The 17962-nt window shown below is 41.1% G+C and overlaps 1 protein-coding gene and 1 long non-coding RNA gene across 2 annotated transcripts; both read right to left on the bottom strand.

The window, feature by feature from the left end:
- Window positions 1-1079: 1079 nt before the first annotated feature.
- Window positions 1080-3448, bottom strand: paqr4b (progestin and adipoQ receptor family member IVb). The gene is made up of 3 exons (XM_072667757.1): window positions 3283-3448; window positions 2056-2274; window positions 1080-1516 (listed from the first exon to the last, which is right to left on the bottom strand). The coding sequence occupies exons 1-3, from the start codon at window positions 3446-3448 to the stop codon at window positions 1080-1082; spliced, it is 822 nt and encodes a 273-aa protein (XP_072523858.1).
- A 1385-nt stretch (window positions 3449-4833) lies between these two features.
- On the bottom strand, window positions 4834-9549 carry LOC140543599 (uncharacterized). Its single transcript, XR_011978190.1, has 3 exons — window positions 9501-9549; window positions 7983-8015; window positions 4834-4863 (listed from the first exon to the last, which is right to left on the bottom strand). It is a non-coding gene; the product is annotated as an uncharacterized lncRNA (long non-coding RNA).
- Window positions 9550-17962: the final 8413 nt, after the last annotated feature.

Here is a 17962-nt window from a genome sequence, read left to right on the forward strand (position 1 = left end):
ATATGGGGCATTTATACTCTTCAAAGCCTACATTCTGTAGCCTGTTTATATAATGTAAATAAAACTCATAGCTATTTCTACTATTTAGAAAACAGCTCAGTCATCCGCATCCCACGGATACAACTTTTTAATGAACTACATTATTTGATAAACTTTAAATAAAACAGAGATGTTCAAGTGTTGTCAGGATATCTTGAAGTGCATTTTGACACCTGCATTGAGACTGCCTTATCATTCCACAAATAATAACATACAGCATCGCTCAGATTCAGCTAATGCCAAAGTAGGAATATCCACAATCCAGATAATCAGAATGCTCTAAATTAATTTAATACTTGTAAATCCCAATCTAGAACAGTGCATTTTAATAGTATACTTCCTGAAGGCCTTTTTGGAGAGCCCCTGCTCTTGCAGAACCAAAATGCCAGTTAAGTGGCATTCACTTTCATCCATTATGTTCCTGGCTATATTTTCCAGTATCACTTTGAGCACTTGAGCATTGAATCATTTGAAGTGCAATTCTGTAGCTTTACATTCCTTGTAAACTCATTCATTCGCCATAATACACTCACAAACTGAAGACCTTGCCAAGTATTATCTCACCTGGAAGTTCTTCTTGAGAAAGCTTATGGATAAAGACAGAGAAGGACCCCTGGAAATCGTGAGACACAACCACTGCCGTAAGGACGCGGCGAAGAAGAAACTCGTACAAATTCCACCCCCATATTTGGTGTACAGGACTTCTTTACTCTGTACTGGAGCTACAATGTTGTAACTAACATTGTAACTTACATTGTAACTTGTATTTCTTGTCTTACTGATTAGCATGGTGCTAACAGAATGTGTTTACAACACTGCTCCCATTTTTGTCTTTTTCGTAGTAAGTACATTATCACAATCTCCTCGACATGTTTACTGTTCTCAGAACACCCTGAACTGCCCTGTAATGGATGTATGGCTTAACATCCATGCCAACGTAAAAGACGTAAAGAAGTATGTGAGCAGGGACGATTAAAACATTTGGAATACACATGTTCTGTTTCATTTATAAAGGGAGTATAAATGAGCCTTTACTTGAACTATAGGTCGACAGGACACTGGTACTGCCTCAACCAGGCCAAGTCCTCCAGCATCCCCCAGTGCAGATATATGATGGACAGGACCACCATCACGTGCATTATCTGATGGCTGTTGAGCCAGTAGTCGAAGCGGCCCGGGCTGAAGCGCTCCGGCACACGGGAGATGTTCACAAGACCGCCTAGCAGCGCCAATGAATCCATGATCAAGTAAAGGTGCAGTGAATTGGGGCTCCCTGTTCCTCGACCAGTCCAGCGAAGGATAAAGAGGAAGAGGCGGAACAGGGCCTGCCAGGCGAAGGACTGCAGGCGCCGGACATTGCTCCTCGCCGTAACCGCGCAGTGGATACCATGGCAGGAAAGGAAGAGGTAAGCCAACATGGCTGCCCTCCTGGAAGACGGGTAGCAGAGTAGCGTAATGTGAACTATGGGCAGAGCACCTGCAGTTGGACAAACAAACAAAGCCTGAGGAGTCATTTAGGTGCATGGCAGATGTTTTTGACCAGAGCGACTTGTAAAATGTGCCAATGGTGGAACCTAAAATCAATACAACTACCTAGAGATAATCCCAGAATCTATACCCAATGAGACGGGGCAGTAAATGGTACATTTTAACAAAGTTAACATCCCAGTCAACACGCTTATGTGGGGCTCCCATGAGTGGAACGCAGGCTAGGTGGTTTCCAGGTGGCCGTGGGCTCCGAGTGGGCTTATACGTTTTGCCACTGGGATCCAGTTGGGCGTCCTGAATGGGCTCCATCATTACAGCCCTTCCTAATCCCATATGGGTTCCATGTTTAACCCCTCCTGGTCCCATCACTGACCTTGGTGTGCATCCAAATGTGGGGTCAACATGGAACCCAAGGACAAAAACCCCAGTTGGGCTACCCAAACAGGCCTTATGTGAGTAGGTTATCTGGGATAATGCATCAAACTGTTTCTTTCCCCTAAAGATCCTTTTACCAAATAAAGGCCTCACCTAGTGTGTTGACAAGGCAGACGCCGAACATGTCAAAGGACAGCAGGGTGTCATAGATGCGGACTCCTCCCTCGTGGTTCATAAAGATGTGGTACAAGACGGACCCAACTGTAGGCGAAAGGCAGGCCAGGTAGTGGACCACACAGATCCACCACTCATCCACCTCTGACCAGGGGATGCTTAGGGGCAAAAGCAACAGGAAGCCCACAAATGGGATACCTAACGGGTACAAGCAAAACAGAAGAAAGTAACGTACCAATTAGCAAAAGAAAGGAGCTGGTGATGGAAGCATAGTTTAGAAAGTAGGAGTGACAAGAGAGGGACGACACCTGTGCCAACCAACATTGCCGCGAGAGGGGGAAAAGTTAGATTCCCTTAAGAGGCCACAAGTTCAATGGTAGCTGAAAATAAACTGTTCCTTTCTTTATATTTTGAAAGCTTTGGGTACCCCAAATAGATCAGCCGTATGGTTGACCCAGCAATTAGTTGAAGTATGAGCCCTTTTATATTAGGTTTCCCACTGGATACTCCAACTAGGTCCCCAGTATGGTTGAGCTAGCAATTATTTCATTAAAGCATCAGCAATTCTAACAGAAATCTAGGCTACTCTTCCCACTTTGTAACCATCATTGTCCATAATTTTGTACATCTGCTATGCAAGTACATCCTGCTATGTGCTCCAGCATGGAAGCTTCAAATTCTTAATCCTGCTAATGTTCTTAGGGTAACCCTGAGAGGCCACAGTGAATACTGCCAGCCCAAGGTTGCCAAGATGGACACCCACGATGGCATCCAGCCTCACACCGTAGTTTGGCAAAGTGGCCAGAATTGAACCTCAATCAAAAGCCAAATTAGATTTTGAAGCAGAGTTGTGTCCGCTGCCCTTGTGCCTCATTACCATAGCATCCTTTTTCCAGGACAAGGATTCCCACACACCGCAGATTAGAGCTAATCCGGCCTAATCCAATTACTCACCCCGGTGGAGCGCACGTTTGCAAGTGTTCTTGAGAGAAAGTACACCTAAATGACCCATTTGGAGGGTTGCAGGGGTGTATATATGGGATTTGTGTGGAAACCTGACCTCTGGGGTGACTTATCTCCCTTGCGTAAAATTCTACATATCCAGCCACACGTGTCCACATAAAGGCGGTGGCCAACACGTCCATCGAATGGCAGGTAAGAGAAAGATGGTTATAGATCTAGATGATGTTCTTCGTTGTCTCTTACCATGCGTGTAGATATTCCCAGATTCATTGTGCAGGTAGAAGAGGCTCTGAAGACATCCTCTGGAGGTAGACACAGGACGGTAGCCCCTCAAGACATACTTGTTGAACTGCAGATGAGGTGGGGAACTGTGGAAATCAATGAGTTTCGACTCCTTATAAGGTGCCATCGTAGGTCCGTGGCATCTACTCGAGCACCTCATAATCAAGACATGCAGGATAATCCGTCCAGTGCTGCAAGATATGGTCGAACCATCTTTGTCCTAAAGTCTCTGCATGTGTAAGTGTAAGCCGCAGGTACAGTGCTGTGCTTTGTGCAGCAGTCCACCTGTTGCACTTTGGTGTGCGACCAAAAACCCCTCCCACTCTGTGGTGTGAAAACCTGGCCATGCCCACTGTTACGGTGCACAACCATTGCCTAGACCATTTTCTGGTGTAACCCCTCCAGAACTTCCTGCCCACTGGCCCCACCCAGTCTCTAGTGTGCATCCAATGACCCGACCCACTTTACCATGTGCAAGCAATAACCCTGCCTATTTTGTGGCATGCCACCAATGACCTTGCTCACTTCATTATGTGCAACCAATGGCCCCAGCTACTACTTTGTGGTGTGCAAACATTGACCCCGCCCACTTGAGCATGGTAGGAATGCTGTGTTAAGATCTACTGTGCCCTCTTGTGGAGATCTCTATAAACGTCTGATCAAGGAAAACAGGCTTAAGTAAGAGTAGATTTCAGGATACCCCCTGTTTTTATTAAAAACTGGACATGGTCTGAAAATCAGACAAACAAGAGATCTTTCCCATGCTAAATAAATTATCCTGATCTCAATTACATGACAGATTACAGATAGAAAAAGAGGAACATGCTGAGGTGGGAGGGACAATACAACAGTTTCAGGTGATCACAGAGCACAAAGATAGGTTGATTCAGAGACATTGAGAGATTTGGAGTGAAAGAAAGAAAGCTCAGATACAGTATAATAATAATAATAAACTTGATTTATGCTATTAATACTATACAGTACTCACACCTGAATGGGGGAATGCACTCTTTAAACAGATGACATTTTATACATAACATTTCTAGGATGGAAATTTTGGGTGAGATTTTTTGTATTTGTTGAAATTACAAACATGATAAATATACAACATCAACAGAGTAAAAAACAAGATACACATTTCTTCAGTGTGATCATTCTTCTGTATCATCCTTAAGACAAAAAAGAGAAGAGAATAGGAGAATGTTGAATAATTTAATTGTTAAAGTTAATAAACTGTATAAAATCTACACTGTAGGGGGTGGAGTATAGGGCCTGTGACTGACAGGTGCTCTAAACAAATGTATTAATTGAGTATTTTGGCATAATTGTCATAAATAAGTCGTGGGGCCCAGTGTAATATCTTTTCATGGGGTCTAAAATCCCTGGCAGTGCCCCTGACTAGTAATACAAATATTTTTGACAATAATAACTTATAATACTAATGATCATAAACGGATTAATCAAAAAGTGTTTTTTGATCATCTATACCTTGATATCCATTCCCAAGAAATCCTTTTAGGCCATATTTGCCTTCCGTTCCTCCTGAAAGGAGCAAATATTTCCGAATTAAAATCTTGGCAATCAAAACAAACATCTTTAAACAAACTTTAAACATAAAAATGTCTTTGTGGAAGTACAAACTGACATATTAACAATTACTTCACAAATGCTGATGGCAGAACCTGCTTTATGGCATGAGAGTCACTATAGCATTCAGCCAACATACACTCAACAAATAAAGGTGCTACAAAAGGTAAAAAAAAAAAGCTTGCTAACCTGCTATTGCAGCCTTAAACATACACATAGCATTGCATACCTAAGAAAATGTAGCCTGGGAGGAATGACTACATACGGCCATAAGTCACATTCCAAAGCCTAAGCTACAGTCGAGGTGGGGCGGGTCCTACATTCTGACATGGATGGGGATATAAAACTTCAGTAGTCGCTGGATATTGGTAGAGACTTGTTCTTTCCTTGTGTCCTTTTTTTTTTAATCACGTTTCAATAATTGCTGTATGTCACGTAATGCAAGTGGTGTATGCACATTAAAGACATTTCTGTTACAGCAGTCTGATTGGTTCTTCATGGCCTATTCTCATACTTAAAGAGTTTGATGACTCAACATTCCCACCCTATTATGTACTGATGGGTTTTCATGAAGCACCATCTGCACTGTTTTTCCTGTGTTTTGGTCTTCTGTCCATGTGAAAAAACAGTTGTTGTCTACTATAAATCGTGCATTGTTATATGGACGGAGACAATGGAGCTTTGTAAAAACACCAACATCACAACGCATGCATGTTTCTGGTTAGATTTCCACCTACAAAAAATGTCAATTCTGTTGTATTATAGATATAGCTATAATGCTCTGTTTAGATTTAGAATCTGTGATTTCCTGACTCTACAGTACTCTACATACGGAGCAGTGTGAAACTTGGAACCACTTTATTTATGGTGTTTGGATGTCTCTTTTTAGGAGGTACTGTTGATGGAAATATTTTCAAAAATCTTGTTTAATTTAATTCAATTATATATATTATCTGAATATGTGTGGACATAATGCCTAATGGCCTAATGCAACGCAACTGGAGCTATACATGCTTGGAGATGCTTGTGCTGGATAGCATCAGATCTGTGATGCTGTCTTGTATCTCCTCTGGATGATAGGGCCAACATTTAGACAGTTACGGCCCTCTGGAGCTTCTATTTCATCTCAGAATCCACAGCTCTGGTTTTGTATTTTCTGTGGACTAAGTTTCCATTTTGTTACCCTAAAAGGCACTGAGCATTAGCATGTGGATACTGGTAGGTGTTTTACAGAGGGCGGTAAGGAGCGACTGGCATGCTGAGAACTGCCATGGTGATTTTATGAAAAAGAACTGTCATTGCTTTCCCATGAGCTTTGCTGTGTTAGCACTGCTATGTTAGCAGAACAGCAGAAATTAGTGTTTATGCTGCTGCTGTTGAAGCTAGCATCAGCAATGCTATGGACATAGATGTGCACATCTATGGGTATGGCACACCAGCAAAAGCTGAAGCAAAAAACAGAACACTCCCACCCCACTACTTCTATTTCTGCATACCTGTCCAAGACTTGCCCTGTGGATGAAGGTGGACTTTGAGCTGCTGCTGAATGTGGATCTGTTGGGGCGTGGCCGGCTGCAGCATAAGAGAAGGAAGCTGGGCACTGTGCGGTTCAGCCTGAAGGGGTGCTAAAGCGGAGGGGTCAGCTTCAGGCAGGACAACTGTGTCCAGGGGCAGGGATGCAGAGCCAGCCGAAACGGGGGGAGGGCCAGCGGTGGGGGCAGCAGGAAAAGAGACAGCTGAAGAGAAAAGGAATAGACGAACTGACTGGAGGAAATGATGGGCGTATAAATGCAGCAGTGCACCAAGCTACATCATACACGTTCACCAAGCACTTTATTAGGAACACCTGTATGTGAACTCGGTCTTACTATTAAAACAAGCCAATCATGTGGCAGCTGCGCAATGCATAAAATCAAGCAAATACAGGCCAGCAGCTGATGGAAAGGCTACATTACATCAGACGACCACTTTGTACAATTGTGTTGAGCAGAGAAGCATCTCAGAATGCACAACACCACCTCCAACCTAGAGGTGGATGAGCCACAGAAGGCCACATTAGGTTCCACTTTTTTCAGCCAAGAACAGAAAGCTTAGGCTGCAGTGGCTCAGCATAGGCCCACCAACACTGGACAGCTGAAGACTGGAAAAACGTAGCCTAGTCTGAGGTCTCTTGATTTTTGTTAAGGCTCACGCATGGGAGGGTCAGAAGTTTCCTTGGCATGATTTGGACGGATAACACCAATTAGTCATGGCTTGAATTCCACAGACTATTTAAGTATTGTTGCTGGCCGTGTGCATCCCTTCATCCCCACAGTTTACCCTCCATTTTCTAATGGCTTCTACCAGCATGATGATGCAGCATGTCACAAAGCAAAAGACTGGTATCATGAACATGACAATGAGTTCAGTGTTCCTCTGTGGCAGTTCCTCCCAGTCACTGGATCTGATCTGAGCTTTGGGATGTGGTAGAATTTCACAGCATAAAAGAGCTCCTGAAAAATCAGCAGGAATCACGTGATGCAGAATCTCAAAGGAATAATGTGGTTATAACATCTTGTGGAATCCATGCCACAAAAAATTGAGGCTGTCCTGAGAGCAAAGAAAGGCCATACCCAGTATTAGTATAGTATTTCCAATAATGTACTTGATGAATGCCTGTATTTAACTACTGTGTAACATGTTCTTCCAGCCCTGCTCATGCTTTCAGTGAGTTAAAAAAAAACAACAAAAAAAAACAATAGCAACAGTGTCATTAAAGCGAGTGAGATTTCACAATGCACTGAATCATTTCAGAAAGGACTGTTCAATTCAGTCATTGTGAAGTCAGATATTTACACCTTTGGAAGAAAAGGGTAAATGAGCTTATAGGGACAAAAGGCATGCAAAACAAAACGCATGGCTACAAAGCATAAGCACAAAGAAGTGCAACCGCACAAATACAAAAGCTCAGCTAAATCAGCCAGCTCAGCGGCCAGACCAAACACGTCCAACAAAGGGGGCGATTCTGGCCAAGGTACAAAACTCACACTCTAAAATACAGTATGCACAACAGGAGAGTGTTATTCCTTAATTACCCTCTGGGTGGATTCCCATGTAGCTGCCTGTTCCTGTAAGACAAATAAAACGTAATGTAAGGTTAAATGAATATAGTCATCGTTACTACAACCAGAACTCTAGAACATCTTATCTAAACATCTTATCTGACACTCGGCATTAAAAGACTCAGATCAGATTGGGGGGCAAAAATAACCTGATCGGGACATCCCTACTTAAAACCTCCAAAAAAATGACTTTTGCAGTTCAGGTGGACAAGTACAAAAAAATAGACATCATGCAGATGAAAATATAGTCCAGATTTAGGTCTATCCATGCCATTTTACTAACTGTTGTCTTCTTTCCTTATTTACGCAGCTTTCTGACAGATTTAAAGAAGTAAATAAATTACGACTTAGGTGTGTATTCACAGAGATGAGATTGGTAACAGTCTAAGTGTTTGTTAGAAATGTTACATTTGATACATCAGATACCTAAATATAAGTATTTAAGTATCAGATACCTAAGCTCACTAAAGTGGGGAAAAAATGTCCCACCATAGTCGTGTGTTTACTGAATGAATGGGAAAGCAAGCAAACCTGCATGAACCAGTCTACTAAATGTGAAAAGCACTCCTAAGATCATTCCCTTGACTTTCAGTGCTTTCGGATATGAAGCTTAATCCTCTAAACGTGTGGGATTTGAGTTAGCTGGAACCTCAGTTAGCTGGAACATGGTCTGTGATGTGGTGTTTGGCCTGCTAGCTAGCTAACTTATCTATGCCTTAATAGCCGGCTAACATTGTCCAAACACAGCAGAACCGGTCTCTCATTTACCCTGAAGTTTTTTATCGACAGTAATTGTGTGAGTTAGTCAACAGCAGCTGCACTGAGCTATCTGATACTCGATGGATCTGTAGCTGAGCTAGCTTAGCAAGCCACAAACAGCATGAAGGAAAAAAGGTTCAAATTTTAGCTTTCTGTCCTTTCAGCATCAGTCAACAGTTCGATCTGAGTCATTCTCGTCTAAACGTTTATTAGTGGGGTTTCTGTCAGTCAGAATCGCAAGTGTTCTTTAGTGAGCAGATAAGTATCCCTGTAACTGAGCTACTGCTAACGTGCTTATCTCTTCTGATTCCCGTCAGACTGACAGTTTAACATTTATTAAATGATTGATTTAAAATTGCGTTCACTTTGTCTTTGATCCAGTAGGCAAAATGGTGCTGGATGGGAATGTATGGAAGTCTCCGCCGTGGTAATACCGCATACCACTGTAATATTGTGAGATGGTATGACTGTATGAAAAATTGGATACCGCCCAACCCTAATTCTAAATATGTCAAATATAATCTGCATATTTATGAGGCAGCTAGATAATTATGTTTTCAATTAGAGTTTGCATACGTAGAGTCTTCTATTCATAAGGGTCATTCATTATTACAGCGGAAGCTTCATATCAGTAACTTGTCTTTCACACAAAGAATCAATATTTAATAATGTGGATCTTAGAGTTTAGACGCATAGGCATTTAAATTTAACAAATATGCACAGTGTGTGTACCTGTGGATCCTTGTAGCAGAGCACCATCAGGCTGAGGGGGGATCTCTCCTTCACCTTAATGAAACACAAACACATATTAGGCCCATGTTGGCCTAGCACACATTTAAATGCAATATTTCAAGGGGAATGACCACTAACCAAACTGGTCTACGGACTTGACACCATCAATCACAGGTCTGGGCAGAGATTCGTAAGGCAACACTGTGTAAGCAGGACAAAATGCAAGTAAGGGATTATGGAAAGTCCAGGATAAAGGTTATAACGTCATTTAAAACAGACTAAAATAATTCAGCCTCTAAAATGGTATGGTTCTTTTTCACATACCGGGCTGTTCAACAGATTGACCGTCCGTCACTGGGCCAGCCATTCCAGAGTCAAAGGGTAGTGCCGGTTTGCCTGCAAATTACAATACAGAATATGTTTAGTTCATTTCTACTCAACTCAGCCCACACTGTCCGAAATGCAAGAACCTAATAGTTGCCACCAAGGAAGATCTCTTTCAGAGCATGAGGAAGAGCCAAGAGAAGGACCAAGACTCAAAATGGGGCAACCACGGCCACAGCCCCAGGTGCCACAGCTATGGCATTGGGCGGTTCTTCCTCCTTCCTCCTTTTTTCAAAAGGACTTCATGCATCCCACTGGTAACACACCCTAAGCCATCTACTTGACACAGGGCTAACTAGACCTTCTTCCATCATTCCAAGTTTTTTGCAGACATTCATGTGTCCATTATAAGCACATCTGATTAGAAGCCTTGCAGTTTCAGAGATGCACCAGTTGTCTGGACATAATACACTCAGGTCAAACTACCCATTTCTTTTTAATGTCCAACTACAGTAGCTCTTCTGTGGGATCAGACCAGACGGGCTAGCCTTTGCGCCCTGCACTTTCTGCCAAATATATCCACCATTTGACAGATGCAACTGTAACAAAATAATCAATGTTACCTATTGTCAGTACTTTTATTTGGTGTATATTCCATTGTTATTTCCCATTCTTTGATATTCAACAGTTTTTTTTTTTTGTACTTCTTGCACAGAACCAAATGAGTTCTTACCATATTTCCCAGCAAATATGCCATCCTCACCATAGCGAATGGGTTCTGGAGCATAAGGCACAGCAGGTTGGCCTAAAGAGTGAGAAACAGAGGGAGAGAGAGAGAGATATCAGCATGCACATCAACAGCAATGTAGGTCTCTAACATTTTGAAGACTGCTTGCTTCTGAGCCTCACCATACTTCCCAGACTTTCCAGCATCAGGGCCTAGAGTGAGCGGCTGTCCACCATAAGGCAGTCCTCCTATTCCCATTACAGATCCTGAGGAAGAGAGTGCAGAGTGTGTGTTTTAGCATTTATGTAGAGGGATAAAGAACAAAAAAGACATGGTCAGCGTATTTACCAGAGGATTTAGCCTTGCCGCCATGTCCAAGCGGTTGCCCACCGTACTTCAATCCTCCAAACCCTGAGGAGAAAGATCCAAAGTTTCCGAAGAGAATAAACAACAACCATACTTATCACTGCACTATACGCAATACCAGGTCGTTGATTGCTAGATCATTCATTAAGGTTGGTTCTTTAAACCAGCACTTTACTCCCTATGACAAAATTAAAACCTTCAGAATATCAGGCATTATGTTATCAATTTATTATCAAGATAATGACCGTTTACTAGTTGCTAGCACTAGTACTGACAGCAATGTGTCTTTTGTTTAGTCATGATACTGCCTACAGCTGTTCACACAAGCATTCAGAAATGTACTGTACAGTACTTTACTGAAAGGCCTGACTAATAAGATGACACTTAGCAGTCCAGGACAACACTAAACCTGTGTTGTTTTTGTCATGTATGATGACACTACACCCAACTATACACCATCACAAAATGTGACAACCTACGCTTGTTGGAATAAGACTTTACATACATATAGGCAAAAGTCTATGCAGGTATCGCTGCTCAGCAGAACAGTGCACCACCATTCCAGAGCCTGCTAAATGTTCCTGAAGGTTTTTGCAGTTGTATTGGTTTTTCTAGTTAAATGTAATCTGGTTTCTAGTCCTGGACACTAATTTTAAACAGTATGCTTATTTTGGAGATCCGTCCATATACTCACTCAACAATTCACAGACATTGTGAATAGGGGTGCCCAAACTGTAGCATGCCACTGTATACTGGTATTTGACCAACTAACCATATTTGCTGGCAGATCTGGGATCAGACCCGAATCCTAGAGGCTTAGGGTTGTACGGTGCACCATATTTTTCTGCGTAGGGCTGAGCTGCATACGGATTACCTGGGGGGGGGGAGAAGATACAGATAGGGAATTATTAAGAATGCCTACCTACACAGATATAATTATAAGCCAATCAAATACAAGGAATGGAAAAGTTAGACTCGCACCGTATTTTCCATAGGGGTCGGGGCCATATCCCATGGGAGAGCCAGTAAAAGGCAGGCCACCAATACCTGCTCAAAAAGAGATGGAAGTGTGACCTTGTGCATACTTGTGATGCTTACTGAACATATAAATGACACTGAAATGAACACAATTCAAATGTATAAATAGTCAAGTTAACAATGATGCTAATGTAGTATTAGTGCCCCTATGTAATTGCTTACTGTTATGTTAAGGCTACACTAGGTTTAATGGTACTTACAGCAAGCTTAATTGCAGACTTTCAAAGCTCATAACAGTTATTCAGTAACATCCCTGTTGAGAAAAACACTGACCAGACTATTGACCAGCATAGGGTATGTTTTTGTTGGAGTTTGATGGTTCAGCAGGTTTCCCAGTATGACCAACGTAAACAAGCTAGTCATTCAGCATGACCATGCTGTTCGGCCAGTGTGGTCTTGCTGGTCATGCTGGTCAACCAGTGTTAACATGCATGACCAACATGAGTAGCATCACCAAGCTTTCCGACCAGCATGACCAGGCATTTCCTAAATCAAATGCAAAATACAATGTACTGGTCAGAAGCTGGTTGACCAGCTACTTTCCCAGCATAGGGTATGTTTGTGGCTGAATGACCAGCGTTTTGTTACCATCTGCCAGCAAAAAACTGGCCTTGAGCTGGATTTTTCAGCAGGGATCCTTTACTTACTGCATAGCACTAAAGCCGTAAAGCACTGAAGTTGACACCTGAATGTTACTGAGGGTAGCTGCTCCTAGCTAATTACTGAGCAATGTACATTTGGTTAGGCAGAGCTAGCAGAGCTAGCTAGTTAGCTATCTGATGTTAGCATGTATAAGTTGAATACATTGCCAAGTGCACACACAGTGTTAAAAACACTGGCTAGCGGCTAGTGCAAGCACTGCCTAAAAATTAAAATACATTTTCATCAATAGACAAACTAAGATACGTAAGTTTGCGGTATTGGTATCAGACATGAAAATCGTGGTATTGTGCCACCCCCCAATTACTATATATATATATATATATATATATATATATATATATAAATAAAAGAAAAAAACAGTTGTCCTAAAGGCAGCTGCTTACCGTATTTCATTTGAGATTTTGCCTCAGAGCCCACCCCCACTGGCTGGGCACCATAAGGCCCACCTGTGACACAGGACCAGACATTTAAAATTAGCCTAGCTGTGATTAGCCACACTTTGGTAGAACCTCCTTGAGAAGTTAACCAAGATTTGTTGTTAAAATTTAATGTGTTGTTGTCAGAACGTACCATAATTACCAGCAGATTTAGCCTCAGGTCCAAGTTCTGCAGTCTGCGGCTGGATCTGACTTGTTCCTGTAGCAAAATAAAGATCGAAATATCATTCTGGTACCTAAAACACTCTGACACAGTTAGCACAAGGCTGTACACTCTTAGCAAATTGGTTCTTCAGTAAAGATAAAGATAATAATAGTTCTATATTGAAACTCAAAGACCCAAACAATCTGTATACACAAGGACAACCTTTTCCAGTACTGTGAAAAGGTCTTAGCCCTATGTCTGAATTTTTTGGGCCTTTAAATCTAAATGACTGTAGCAGCACACAGGTGGTCCAGTCAGGCACGACATGTCAGAGAGAATTCTTAAAGACTTTAGAAGAAAGGTTGTGGACACCTAACAGTCTGAAAAAGCCATTCGTAAAGCTCTGTGGCTCCATCGAACAACCTAGAGCCATTCTTTTGGAATGGCCTTGTCAAAGTCTGACCTAAATCCTATAGAAATGTTGATTAATGAAATTCAGGCTCTTGTTTTTTTGTGGTGATGAAGCGAGACGTCATATACAATTCGGAGGTTTGTGAATTATTACAGCCTTATGAGGTTACAGAGAAATATGGATGGTAGCAAACAGGCTTTGGAGGGCAGTCATATAATAATTTAAAAAAGACTAACAAGAAAAGGGTTCTAAAGGCAAACATTTACCGTATTTCATTTGAGACTTTCCCTCAGATCCCAAACCCATTGGCTGAGAACCATAAGGCCCTAAGTGGAACAGACATTCTGAATTAGCCACATGTTGAACTAGACAAAGACAGTTAAAACTTAAAACAAATAAACAAATAAAAGAAAATGAACTTTCAGTGCACATCCTACTAAAGTTCCTACACGGGAAAAAAGCATGTTGGTGAGAACGTACCATAAGCACCAGCAGACTTTGCCTCAGGTCCAAGTTCTGCAGTCTGTGGTTGGATCTGACCGGTTCCTGTGGCAAAACAAGGGTTTGAGTATCATTTCTGTACTAAAGAACACACTGACACAGTTAGCACATTGTTGTAGTATTACCATCCAGTCCAGCAGGAACGATGGGTGCTCCGTTGTATGGTAGTTGTCCGGTTCCTCCTACAGGGATACAGGTGTAAGGCACCACAACCAACAAACATGCAAACATGTGCATTACAGTAATGCTGGATACTAATGATCTGTACTTATACTGTCTTTTACCATGCCAGATGTAACACTTACCAGCTGCAGGTTGATATCCGTTGCCTACAGAGGGAAAACAGTGACTCATAAGTTACACTGGTTGTATATTAACATTATTTACTGCAAAGAAATAACAAATTGGCAAGTGAAATCCTCATGAATTGATATTAAAAGCTGAGGCGAAATCAAGGGTATTAAACAAATTGATTGCATTTAGCGACAAGAACATTAGCAACTCCACCCAAAAGTATTGGCTGGAGCACCAACCATAATTTCAGAGAACACAGTTCCACTGCTCCACAGCTCAATGCTAGGGGTCTTTATACCCATCTAGCCCACACCTAGCATTATCATGGTGCCAAAGACTTGTCACAATCAACAATCTGTGTCAGCAATGGGTGAATCTTAAATTAGCTGAATGCCTTCATTATAAGGGACATCCACAAACATTTGGACATGTAGTGCACACAGTGTCCCACACCAAATCAACACTGTGGGTGTGCTCATCATACCTGGATTTCTTGGTGAGTTTCCTTTAATGGCCTCGCCGAGGCTGGCTGGACCTAAATGTTCAGACGAAGATAGAAAAAAGGAGGCAACTAAGTATCTATCACCATCTATGATGTGATTTTTAGCTTCATAGAAAAGATTCATAAATGCTTTACCATTCCCATATCCATAGCCGGCGACTGGGAGAAGCCCCTGGCCATTATTGTAGCCTAAAAGATAAAAAGAGAAGACTTATTACAGGCATTCAGATGTGCAGATTGCCCATTTGGCTGCATCAAGCAGTAAACAGTAAATATAGTGTGGGCATATAGTAATGTAGGTTACCTGGCTGTTTGGGTTTAGCGCCATATCCTGCTAAAAAGGGACACAGGTAGGTTAAACAGCCAAAGCTTCTCAGAAGTGATTATATAGAGCTCTGCACTCAACATCTTTGGCATGTTTGAAATTTCGCAGCCTGTGGTTTACAGACTTTATATTGGCTTGCACACAGTGATACAGGAACATTTCTACATCCTTTTGCAAGAGAAGCAAAAAGGTGGCCAGCAATTAGCTAAGTAGCTAAGGCAGCATGTAAAGAATATTTTGTCTTTTTGGACAACAATGGACTATGTCTATCATTCTGACATTTTGAGCCGACTTATCAATTAGCCTCCTAGGAATAGTAGCAAATGCTAAATATTATTATTGTAAATAGGTAATGTCCACTGAGACACTAACACATGCTTACATGCACTTGCATTGTTTACTTGCATTGTATTTAGTGTACGCGAGTAACGCGAGTAGGTCCTTATATTACAAATAAATGCCATTCCAGACCTCATTCATAACCTTAGCCATTAACAGCTAAGGTTATGTTTTGGTCCCTTTTTAAGTACTAGACCACTGATATGCTAGTTTAGGGGTCTTAAACTCTGGTCATTGAGATCCAGTATTCAGGTGAAGTGTGTGCATTTGATTCAAAAAGCCTCTTATGCAGGTACACGCATGTCATACAGGTGGGTTTTTACCTGATTTAGGGCCCTTTCCTCCTCCGTTGTTTGGGTACCAGGCTCCTGGACCAATACCTGTGAATAAATCAAATGCATCATTATTGTTACTATAGTCTTCTCTTAGGATGATGTACATTGTCCTGGAGATTTGTAGCATGTTCAAAAGGCCTAGACGTTAAGCCTGTACACTATACACTTTCAAACTTACAAACCAAAAAAGGGTAACAAATTGTACATGTACAAATGTACAAATTAATTTAAAATAAAGTTAAACATAAAAAAATAAAAATTTGAAGCTAAGGATCAAGCAATAACACTTAAGTACCTTTCACTAGAAATCTGCTAATACAATTTGTCCAGAAAAAAAAAAAAAAATTGCATAATTTATCAGTTTGTTTGATTTTGCTTGACATTCTGTACAAGTTTGTCATTATCATTTACATTAAACAAAACTCAATCATTTAAATACATCAAATTACAAACATGATGTTATTTACAGGAACAACCATTTTCCAACAAAACAAAAATGCACTAATAAAATAAAAATGCAGATTTAATTATTAAAAGCACTATCATTCAAATGTAGAAATAATTAATAATATGTACAAAATATCAATAAATATAAAAAACTAAATATAAAATAATACATATAAAAATAAGAATAAAAAAGACTTAAGACTTAAAAAATAAATGTAAAAAAGACTTAATGTTAGTATTACCATTACAGCAGTCAAAAACATATTAACATATATTTACACACAGTAATTAGTAATAAGAGTCCAGCATTTCCCAATCTTGCCCTCAGCACCGACTCCAGCTGGGGCTATGGCCCATCTGGGGGTCTACCAGGACTAGGTTGGAAAGCACTTATTGGAAAGTCTTATTTCTTATTCATACATTAACAGCTATGAAATTTAAACACAATGACAGAGACAGTATTCCCTATTGAGAATGGACAAAGATGGAAACAGATCCATGCAACTCCGATCAGCTTGCAATCATGCACTAATTTAACACAGACAAAACCTTAACATGCCATAAACCCTTAGAGTAGAGCGGGGCACGCGGGATAAACTCTTTTTGTGAGTTAGCAAGGCTAAAATACAGCCTCCAAACATGGTGGAGGTAGTTTCATCAACAGCTTACAGTGAAATATAGCCAGGAAAAGTACAGCCTCCAAACATGGTGGAGGGAGTTTCATCAACAGCTCACAGTGAGAGCTAGCCAAGCTGAAGTACAGCCTTCAAACATGGTGAAGGTAGTTTCTTTAACAGGTCACAGTGAGAGCTAGCCAAGCTGAAGTACAGCCTCCAAACATGGTGGAGGTAGTTTCATCAACAGCTCACAGTGAGAGCTAGCCAGGCTAAAGTACAGCCTCCAAACATGTCGGAGGCAGTACCTGTGTTCACTAGCTGGTTTAAAGTCGCTTACGTCGTCCCAACTGTGTCTCTTGTATGCATCATTGTATCACTACAATTGGTCTGAACAGAAGCTTGGGACCTCACAGCTTCTGGAGACCACTGACCAATCATAAAAAAAAATTTTTTGAGCCAATATTTTAAAAGGTTGTTTCATCAGGTCATAATTCATTTGCATAAAGTTGAGAAAATCTCAACTCGATTTGTTGCTTTATCACTGTGCCGCTAGCCAATTGGAGGTAAATCGTGGCTTCTGTAGGAAAATTACTGGTCACTTGTTGCTCTGTTGCCTGCTAGTGTGAACACAGGGTAACACTACATTCACATGTACCTCGCTCTGGATAGGAGCATCAGACAAATTACATAAATGGAAAAAAAGGAAAAAAACAATCTAACTTGTGCCCCGCTCTTCCATATACATCATTTTAAAAGACCAAGCCAAGGTTAAATGAACATACATACATATACAATTACATGCTCTTAAAAATTAAAACCCATGTTTATCAGGTTTAGACTCATAGATTCAGTTTTTGCGATGTATAAAGAATACGATCCCTGGTTGTAGATTAGTTATCTTTTATACTGTTAGATGTTCTCACATATTAAAAGAAAATGAGGAATGAAATTGAGTTACCGGGGCTGGGCAGCTTAGTCCATTGTCCAGAC

The sequence above is a fragment of the Salminus brasiliensis genome, chromosome 22 (genome assembly GCF_030463535.1).
Source record: "Salminus brasiliensis chromosome 22, fSalBra1.hap2, whole genome shotgun sequence".
In the NCBI taxonomy this organism is placed as follows: Eukaryota; Metazoa; Chordata; class Actinopteri; order Characiformes; family Bryconidae; genus Salminus; species Salminus brasiliensis.

Excerpts from the sequence above, each read along its gene's own strand:
- paqr4b (XM_072667757.1), bottom strand. The coding sequence starts at position 3,448 with ATGGCACCTTATAAGGAGTCGAAACTCATTGATTTCCACAGTTCCCCA. Across the intron at positions 2,275-3,282 it reads TGGGAATATCTACACGCATG|GTATCCCATTTGTGGGCTTC; the intron begins GTAAGAGACAAC and ends TGTACCCGTTAG. Across the intron at positions 1,517-2,055 it reads CTGCCTTGTCAACACACTAG|GTGCTCTGCCCATAGTTCAC; the intron begins GTGAGGCCTTTA and ends GTCCAACTGCAG.